General features: G+C 35.3%; 1 protein-coding gene across 3 annotated transcripts in view; it reads left to right on the top strand.

Annotated features, from left to right (window-relative positions):
* Positions 1-9,798, top strand: part of SF3B1 (splicing factor 3b subunit 1) — a 48,663-nt gene extending 38,865 nt beyond the window's left edge. For 2 of the 3 annotated variants that reach the window (XM_044669674.1, XM_044669675.1), the window contains 5 exons: positions 849-969; positions 2,477-2,608; positions 5,449-5,721; positions 6,775-6,991; positions 7,359-9,798. In XM_044669674.1, the coding sequence (XP_044525609.1) occupies positions 849-969; positions 2,477-2,608; positions 5,449-5,721; positions 6,775-6,991; positions 7,359-7,517 (902 nt within the window). In that variant the 3' untranslated portion in view covers positions 7,518-9,798. Of the gene's footprint in view, positions 1-405; positions 476-848; positions 970-2,476; positions 2,609-5,448; positions 5,722-6,774; positions 6,992-7,358 lie in introns of those variants that run through there. The other variant, XM_044669676.1, reaches the window with a different exon arrangement.
* Positions 9,799-10,171: the final 373 nt, after the last annotated feature.

Raw genomic sequence — 10,171 nt, forward strand, 5'->3', positions numbered from 1 at the left:
TTCATAGTATCATTTCATTGTGTCTGAAGTATAGCTACTGTCAGAGTCAACCCCTTCAGGGTTTGGAGGGGCCCCAAGTAACCTCCATGAAGATAGTCAGCTATGGGCTGTGGCAGCTATTTGTCCTACTAACTTAACAAAAGTTATTTATGCAAAGTCAGAGAACTAAAACACTGCATTGACATACATGCATATAATCCCCAAATCAATTAAGTCCTTTTAAACTTGAAAGATTCAATTTGTTGAGGGATAATCATTTGGCTCTGGTGTGCATGGGGTTTTCAAACCTTATGGTTTGCCTGGGGAAAAGTGGGAAAGACAATGGAGAGCAAATCAGTCAGAGCTAAAAATCTTTGAGTGAGAGCAAGAGCCCCTGCCAGCTGCCTCCTTTTTTTCTCTCCATAGGTTTAAATACCACCCAAGTATCCCCTGCATTGCAGGGAGACTGGAGATCTGTTTGTTTTGCAGTTAAAGGGTAAGGGGGCCCTTTCTGAAATTTTTACTTTAATTTAAACTTCTACCCCTGGTTTGAAGTAGTATTGTGCTTTGCCAGATCATTAGATAGACCCTTATTTCGATGTCAGTATAAAAACACATTCCAAAACCAAATAAACATTTTTGGGGATCGTTCACCGCTTTGAATTGCCCATCTCACTGATTTTCTTTCATTTAATGTGCGTAATTGAAAGTTGATGGCAAAAATGAAATTTAAAAATCAGTGTCTGAAGTTCTCTATAGGTAGTTGAAAGTCTTATGCCTAGTTGTGTACACAAAAGTTGCTCAATAAAGGTAGAAATAAAAATATGGTTCACATATTAATTGATTGTTTATTGATTTTCATTAAATAGGTATGCACAAGATGACTCCACCAATTAAGGACTTATTGCCAAGGCTTACACCTATCTTAAAGAACAGACATGAGAAAGTACAAGAAAACTGTATTGATCTTGTTGGACGTATTGCTGACAGGTATTACTAAAAAGCTTAAAAATTTCCTCCCAAAACTATGCATTTTAAAAGTTAACTTTGAATTTGCTGTTTCCCGGAATGTATAAAATAATTTACATATACTCATTTGTTAAGAATAACTTCATGTTGTTGAGGTCAGCCTAAATTGCTAGTTCATTAATGATAATTAATTCATAATTAAGTTCAGTAGTTTTTCGCTAATATTTAAAGTTATAATTTTAAGACCTAACCAGATTTTCTGTTTGAATGATTTTGTTTATTACTAATTGACTTTGTGTTACTTAAAATTTGTGATCCTGTGAGAGAGAATTGCAATTGATTACCTTTAAGAAAAAGTTTATTCCACCAACCTTTTGAGGATTTGGGGCAAGTCACTTAACCTTTAGTTGCAGAGATAGTGCTGACCTGCATTGGAAGGGAGTTTCTTCACCTAGGAGTTCCTATGTCAGTGAAAGTGCTGGTTCTGTCCCCTAGCTCTCCCACCCATTAGCTGAGGAGTTCTTCACTGGAGGGTCCATGAATTTGTTTGTTTGTTTTTTAAACCCTTACCTTCTGCCTTAGAATCAATGCTGCATATTCATTCTAAGGCAGAAGAGCAGTAAGGGCCTAGGCCAGGGGTCAGCAACCTTTTTGGCCGTGAGAGCCATAAACGCCACATTTTTAAAAATGTAATTTCGTAAGAGCCGTACAGTGCTCACAGTGCACGCTCCTGTGACAGTGCCTGAAAAAAAATTGACTTTATGGCTCCCGCAGAAAGAGCCATACATTGCTGACCTCTGGCCTAGGCAATAGGGGTTAAGTGACTTGCCCAGAATCATACAGCTAGGATGTGTCTGAGGCCAGATTTGAACCCAGGGCCTCCCATTTCTAGGCCTGTTCTCGATCCACTGAACCATCTACCTGCCCCCTTGTTTTAAAAAATATTTTGATAAATGCATTTCAATAGAATTGGTTTCCTTTGTTATCCTATGTATCTTATGCATTTGAAAACATTGTTTGAGAAGAGATCCATAAACTTCACCTAATTGCCAAAATAGTGCATGGCACAAAAATGTTATGAAACTCTAGCTTAATTGTGGCCTAGCCATTGTCGTCACTTGAAGCCTCTGGTTCATTGTTGTGGGATTATTGAAAGCATCTATAGGCTGAGCACTCTCTGGTATCCAGAGAGCAATGTTGCTGGCTTTTAAGATGACTCTCCCATATGTATATACTGCTAATATTATTGTGCTGTTGCCTCCAGTAGAGTGGGACCTGGTGAATTTTTGATTAATGTTGTGTGCACATATATACCCCTCCAACCCTTCCCCTGCCCCCAGCTAGCTAATTAATGTAGTTAATTACAGTCTTTTTATAGACCTAAGGAACCATTCGTGCACGATCCAGAGACATCAAGAAAGAGGCCACAATAGTTTCAGATGTTACATATCTAATATCCTGCTATTAAAAAAACTTTTTTTTTTTTTTTTTTGATATCAGACTGTTTAATGGCTTGTTTTGTTTTCAGGGGAGCAGAATATGTCTCTGCAAGAGAATGGATGAGAATTTGCTTTGAACTTTTAGAATTGTTAAAAGCTCATAAAAAAGCTATCCGGAGAGCCACAGTCAACACATTTGGTTATATTGCAAAAGCCATTGGGTAAGTAATTACTTTTATTTTTTATTTTTACTTTTATTTATTTTTTTTTAGGGACCCTTACCTTCTGTCTTGGAGCCAATACTTGTGTATTGGCTCCAAGGCAGAAGAGTGGTAAGGGTAGGCCATGGGGGTCAAGTGACTTGCCCAGGGTCACATGGCTGGGAAGTGTCTGAGGATAGATTTGAACCTAGGACCTCCTGTCTCTAGGCCTGGCTCTCAATCCTCTGAGCTACCCAGCTGCCCCGGTAATTACTTTTATTGATTTCTTGGACATTTATTATAAAATTTTTTTGTTATATTTTAAATTGTTCATATGTCTTTATATTCAAGGTCCTGAGTACTTAATACATACTTTAAAGTAGTTATAGTTAAGAAGGCACTTTTATCTTTTCCCATTGGCATTTTCTATAATACCTTAATTTTAAATTTAGTTGGAAGGGTGTTTTCTTTACATTTGAATTTATGTTTTTTGTAATCTTTTAAAAAGAATTGTTTTCTTGTCCTTTCCTTACCCATTGAGAAGGTAAGCAGTGATACCCATTATACATGTGAAATCTTGAAAAACATTTCTGTATAAGTCATATTGCCCCTCCCCCCAAAGTAAGAAAAATGAAGAAAGTGAAAAAAACATGCTTCGGTCTACACTAAGTTCATCAATTCTCTGAATGTAGATAGCATTTTTCTTGAATTACATTTGAAATATACAGAAAATTTATATTTGAGCCTTGTGGATATTTTGTTTTGTACAACCAAAATATCAGTCATATTTATGTTCAACACTGTCACACTTTCAAGAATTGTTCAACAGACATTGATTAAGTACCTATTACATACTAAGTCCTATATTAGTCCCAGGATTACAAAAATAGTCCTTTGCTTCAAAGAGTTTATATCATATCAGGACAAACATCACTTTCATTCACAGTAAACAAAAGGCAGTTTGTGAGGGGACGAACAAACAACTGGGGAGAAATTAGGAAATGCCATTTGTAGATGATAGTTGAGCTACACTTTTGACAGAATAACTAGGGATTCTAAGAGACAGAAGTTAGGAGGGGATATATTGAGAGGTTGAGGACAACCAGTACAAAAGTGCAGAGGTTAGAGATGAAGACTGTGTTTAAGGAAGAGTAAGCAAACAGTTTGTCAGTCCAAAGGAGTGCCTGGAGGAGTAATAATCTACCAAGTCTGGAAAGAGAGGTTGGAGTTGGTTGTCTAGGGCTTTAAATGCCAAGCAGGGCCATATATTTGTTCCAAGAAGTAAGAGGGAGGACTTTTGCTTATTGGGCAGTAAGTGGCATGGTTCAGAACCATTCTTTGACAGCTACATGTGTGGTTGGAGAGGGGAGTCACTTGAGCCAGAAAGCTATTGCAATAGTTCAAGCAAGATGTGATCGAGGTTTCAACCAGGGCAGTGGCCAGGTCACTGAGGAGAAGGGGATAGATTCAAGGATATAGTGGAGTTGGAATCCTTAAGATTTGGTAATTAATTGTATAAGGGAGAGCAAGGAGTCTAGAATGACTGCAGAATTGTTTACTGGAATGACTCGAAAGATAATAGTGCTCTCCCCAGAAATAGAAAAGTTTGGAAGAGAGGTGAGTTTAGGGGAAAGATAATGAGTTTTGTTGGATGTCTTGGACCCTTCAAAAATTTCCATTAGGCAATTAGTGATACAAGACTGGAGCTTAGGAATTATTCTTCAATATTAATAAAAACCATGACATTAGGAAATCAGTTTAATACACATGACTAATTTAATGTACAAAAGAGATATATGCCCTTCTGTGTTAATGCTCACTTAACCTGCATTATAACTTATTTATTAGTAGAAATAAACTGAGAAAGCTCTTGGGCAGCAATAAAGTGCAAATCATATGTGTCTTCTCTAACTTAGTGATACAGAGTGTGATAATTGTGAAGCCATAGTTCATTCACATAGTTCTAATTCAAGTTTGGTTCTCATTCCACCTGCCTTTTTCTACAATTTCACAGTTATCTTCTTAAAATGTTAACTTGCAACAAATAGCTATTGATGAATTTGAGGCGAAGGCCATAGTCAGTAACTTCTCTTTATTATCATGTTTGAGAATAGAAGGGAAGAAAAAGAGAAAGAGTTGCCCCCTCCATACTGTGATATGGTAAAGGTGCCATTATCAGTTGCTTAGAGACCATCCAAACTTAATGCCTTACATGTTGCCAGCCCAATGGTTCAGATTATCTGACTAGAGACTAAATCCAATGTAAACATTTTCTTGATTTCCGTTTTAGAAATGGAAATTTCTTACTATATTTTAAAAAAATGAACCAATTGGGGGCAGCTGGGTGGCTCAATGGATTGAGAGTCAGGCCTAGAGATGGGAGGTCCTGGGTTCAAATCTGGCCTCAGATACTTCCTAGCTGTGTGACCCTGGGCAAGTCACTTAACCCCCATTGCCTAGCCCTTACCACTCTTCTGCCTTAGAACCAATACCCAGTATTGATTCTAAGATGGAGGATAAGGGTTTAATGAAAAAAAAATGTGAACCAATCTGTATGTTTCAATCTGCACTCACAATTCTCTGAATGTGAATAGTAGGTAACTTAGAAAGATAACAGAGAGGCTTTTAGAACCATAAAATCTTAATGTCTTAGAAGATACTTTTGAGATCCTCTAGGTCCCTACTTGATTGATGAATCCCCTTTTTCCATATCTCTAACTTGGAATATTAACTAGAATTGGTGAGAATATGGAGTATCACATATTTTATATTTCATTATAGAATTCTTTTCCAATGTTGTTTTCCAATATAGTTATTTTTAACTTTGATGCTAACAAGTTTGTGGATGCATTTTTCCCTAGACCACATGATGTGTTGGCCACACTGCTAAACAACCTCAAAGTTCAAGAAAGACAGAACCGAGTATGTACTACAGTGGCCATAGCTATTGTAGCAGAGACATGTTCACCCTTCACAGTCCTGCCTGCACTAATGAATGAATATCGAGTTCCTGAACTGAATGTTCAGAATGGTGTTTTAAAATCACTTTCTTTCTTGTTTGAATACATTGGAGAAATGGGAAAAGACTATATTTATGCTGTAACACCGTTACTTGAAGATGCTTTGATGGACAGGTCAGTTTTGTTTTTTTTTTTTTTTTGCCTTAAATTTTGGTTTCTTTCTCTTCCTGTTACTGTAAGAAATATAATAGCTATGTATGACTCATTGAATAACACCTCATCCATTTAGTTTTGATACAGTGAAACTAGTTGACAGATCATTTCTCAGATGTTGTATGTTCATATCTTTTTACACATGCCTGTATCTTTATCTGGAAGTTTAACTTCAGGAAGCCTCAGCCATTAGGAAGACAATTTTGAACACAGAAGTGAAAAAATTAGACCCTTGAACAGTGAGAAAAACTTGTCACCACAAAGTCCTAGTGTTTTTTTTTCAGACGGGTGTGATGTTGATATATGGCCAGTTGTAAAGTTCAAGTTAACTAATTTAATGAGTTTTGGGAAGCTGCATTAGTGACAGAGCCACTAGATGATCCAGGAGGGTGATGACTTGAAAATCACTATCTGTAAAAAGATAATAGTGTTGGATTATTTAGCAGAGGAGTATATACCCATTTGTACATAAGGATCCCATTATTATCAAGGGAAGGTTACATTAGTGTAATAAGTTGTCTAAGAGATAAATACATAAGAAATTTTTATTCCCTTGTTTTGAGTAAACTGTCTTTCAAAAGTCTAACTTTATCAGAAGCATATAATGTTTGGGTTATCTCTGGTTTTAAATCTGTGAAGTTCAAATTTAATGAGATTTCAGGATGTGGTATTTCAGTTATTATTCTATATGTGTTATGTCTGCTCTTTGAGTGGTAGATTTAAAAAATAGTTTCTGATACTCATTTTTCTTCTAATGAAATACAATAAGTTTATTTTGGTGGGGGTAAAACAGTTTTCAAGCATGCTATGCTTTTGAGCTGAATTCAGTTCTAATAATTCTAATGATAATAGGTTAATAATTGTAAGGAAATGAAGTTTCAGAATGCTTTGATTTTTCCTAAAATTAATGGCGAATACATAGTGTATTTGCTGCTAATGTTCTGAAGGAGGGAAGCTTCTAATAAGCAATAAATGTTTTCTATAAAACTAAAACTAAATTTTGTTTCGTTACAGAGATCTTGTACATAGACAGACTGCCAGTGCAGTGGTGCAGCACATGTCTCTTGGGGTTTATGGATTTGGTTGTGAAGATTCTCTTAATCATTTGTTGAATTATGTATGGCCTAATGTATTTGAGACATCTCCCCATGTTATTCAAGCAGTTATGGGAGCCCTGGAGGGCCTAAGAGTTGCTATTGGACCATGTAGAATGTTACAATACTGTTTGCAGGTATGTTAAAGTCAAAAAAGGATTAATTTGTGGTTTGACGCATTTAAATCAGTTTTTGTAATGATGAAAATAGTTTGGTAAAAATCAATTACTAAATTAATAAACTACTGTTCTTAATTATCTATAGGACACTACGTATATGGGCAAAGCAGTTACATCATTAAGGAAAATGACAAAAGAATCGGATCTTGTCTGAACAAATTGCTTAACAGTTTAGAAAATTGATTTACCCTTTGAGAAGAAAAAATATCCAGACTTCTGGATGACTTTTATGTTTGAAATATGCTTCTGAAAAGCAGATAACATCAGTATGTTGCTTAAAAAACTAAAGTAATTTTAATTTATTTTTTTATTTTTTTATTTTTAGGGTTTGTTTCACCCAGCCAGAAAAGTCAGAGATGTATACTGGAAGATTTACAATTCTATCTACATTGGTTCACAGGATGCACTCATAGCACATTATCCAAGGATCTACAATGATGAAAAAAACACCTATATTCGTTATGAACTTGACTATATCTTATAATTTTATTTGTTTGTTTTTGTGTTTAATGCACAGCTGTTCCACACCTTAAACTTGCTTCAATTCGGTGATGTACAATTTTAAACATTGCAGATCAGCGTAGAACTGGTCATAGAAGAAGAGCTAGAAATCCAGTAGCATGATTTTTAAATAACCTGTCTTTGTTTTTGATGTTAAACAGTAAATGCCAGTAGTGACCAAGGACACAGTGATTACACACAATTTACTGGAGGGATTTCATTTTGAATTCATCTTTATGAAGATTTAGATTTCATTCCTTGTGTTTAAAGGGGATGTTTATTTGAAAAATAAACATTTGTGTACAAAATGCTAATTTGTGTGTGTTTTTTGAACATGGAAACTTGTAAAATGAGGAACTTTGATAAAAGTGTTGGTTTGTGTAGGTTGAGTGGCATCATTTAACTTGTCACCTAAATTTTATTTTAAAAGGCAAGAAAAACGCACATTTCTCTTAAGTGGTGACAAATGTGTTTGTCAAAAGTGATACAATCCCATTGTTTTCCCCCCTTATTTCAGGGTGAGAATACTTTGGGAGTTACTCTGACTTTGAAAATAGCATAACCATTCCACCATGAAGGTTCACTCATTGTCACCACAGAAAGAGCACCTTTACTGATTTGTCTTGAATAATATTTTGCACTTACATAGCGCCTTTCATCTCTAATGATCTCAAAATGCTTTATAGACAAGCATTGTTAAAACAAATGTTGAAAGTTGTATCCAACTTTTGATAGCAAATAACCAATTTACTGTAGGAAAACCTGACTAAAATTTTAAAGATATCTTCTACTGCAAAGTATTTTTATCTATTGTGAGGGAGACAATCTTCAAATAATTGAAATAATAAAAGAGAAAGTTTTCAGTCTCCCAAGTGTGACATAGTCAGATATCTATTTGATCATCCTTGGTTCAATATTATAAATAGATACCGACGAAACCATTTTCGTCTGCTTCACATTTGTTTTGCATTAGGCACTTAGCTAGTGAATGAATTTTCAAATTTCAAGCCTGGACTGAAATACACCGTTTTTGGAGGGACCAGCACTAAATAAGTGCCATTCTCTAATAAGCAATATTTTAGGAAAGGTTGTTCTCTACCTCCCCCTGTAGCTTCTCTGCTCTTGCGTTTTTGTGGTCCAGCATCCCTTATTTAAGGTTTTGGCTTTACCCATGGCTTTTTTGCCCTTATGTTAGTATTTAGGTAAGTATGAGATGTAGTGGGAGAGAAAATGCTCATGGCACTGTAAGGCAATCTTTTTCCCACTTTGTCTAATACTGGCCACTTAGCATACCAGCTTTTTGAAATGTATTTTTGTTAGCTTTAGATGAGAGAAGTATGGCAATAGAATTAAATTTACTTATACAGAATTGCTATTTGGGCAGTAAAATTTGAACTCTGGTTGTCACGCATGGAATAGTTTTCTGGCAGTTACCCATTAATATATGTTACGTGACTCTTCCCTACCTCCCACCATCCCCACACTCAGTTATGTATGTTCCAAAATGATCTTCACATAATTCTTGTAGCAAATATTGATAATAGTAGGTAGAAATGGCATAATTGTTAAAATCATGCTATTAACAATGGCTGGTGTCAAATTAGCATCAAAATTGATCATGAGACTTGAAGAAAGATTACAAAGCCAAATTGGAATATGCCAGGTTTTGTGTGCAATATGTTATTTTCAACCTTGGCAAAATTTGAAAATACAATTCAAGTATTCCTCATGTACCTACTATGTGCTGAGTACCTTGCTACACACGTGAAAGTATCTATGCATTTGTTGTGGCAAAATAGAGCACAGGAGAATACTACACCATAAGTGACTTTATAAATGCAGAGAATTTGTGGGCACAGACAGGGGAAGTCCTAAAGGATGCAATCTTAAACATCTGGACCAAACAGAGGCTCAAGAGTTCCTTAAGAGTTAAACTATCGTTTTGTATGCTTATTATTGAATAAGAAAAGCATTTTGTGAAAGTGAAAGACGCTATGTGAAGTTAAATTCTCTTTATCTCCAAACTTCTTTCCCACTTTGTTTTGATGTTCCTAAAGCTAAACTTAAAACAAGGGCAGAAATTAATGTAATGGGAAAGTGGGTGGGTTCTTTTTCTGCACTTTTGTTGGTTCCTTTGTGGGCTTTTGCCCTCTCAATTAATCTCTTTGGCTGTTCAATTTTTTCTTATTGTATTTTTAAAATTTGTTGTATAGTACCCTGTGACCATCAGGCACCACCAGATAAATAAAACTTATTATATCTAATGATTTAGTAAGACCAATTTTTAATCGGCTAGTTTTAATATATTGATATCACATTGTATACTGTGTTTGGTATGCCACCTTACTAATAGATATCATATGAGGTCTTTGGACTGAGGATATTCTGATTAGAGAAGTTTCTGAAGAACCAAAGAATTTTTAAGTAATGCAAGTTGAAAAATGGTCATTATAGTCATATAAGGTTTTTTGTTTAATTTTGTTAAATTTCTTAACATTTTGCAAATAGCTTTAAAGTTTCTAAAGTATCATTGTGGAGTCAGAAAAGCAATAATTACAAGAAAGTTTTCAGAAAAACATTGTTAGAGCTGGGTAGCACTTGTTTAGAGACCTAGTACCTTAAGAGTCATACCACTGA

This window comes from Gracilinanus agilis, chromosome 3 (genome assembly GCF_016433145.1).
Source record: "Gracilinanus agilis isolate LMUSP501 chromosome 3, AgileGrace, whole genome shotgun sequence".
NCBI lineage: Eukaryota > Metazoa > Chordata > Mammalia > Didelphimorphia > Didelphidae > Gracilinanus > Gracilinanus agilis.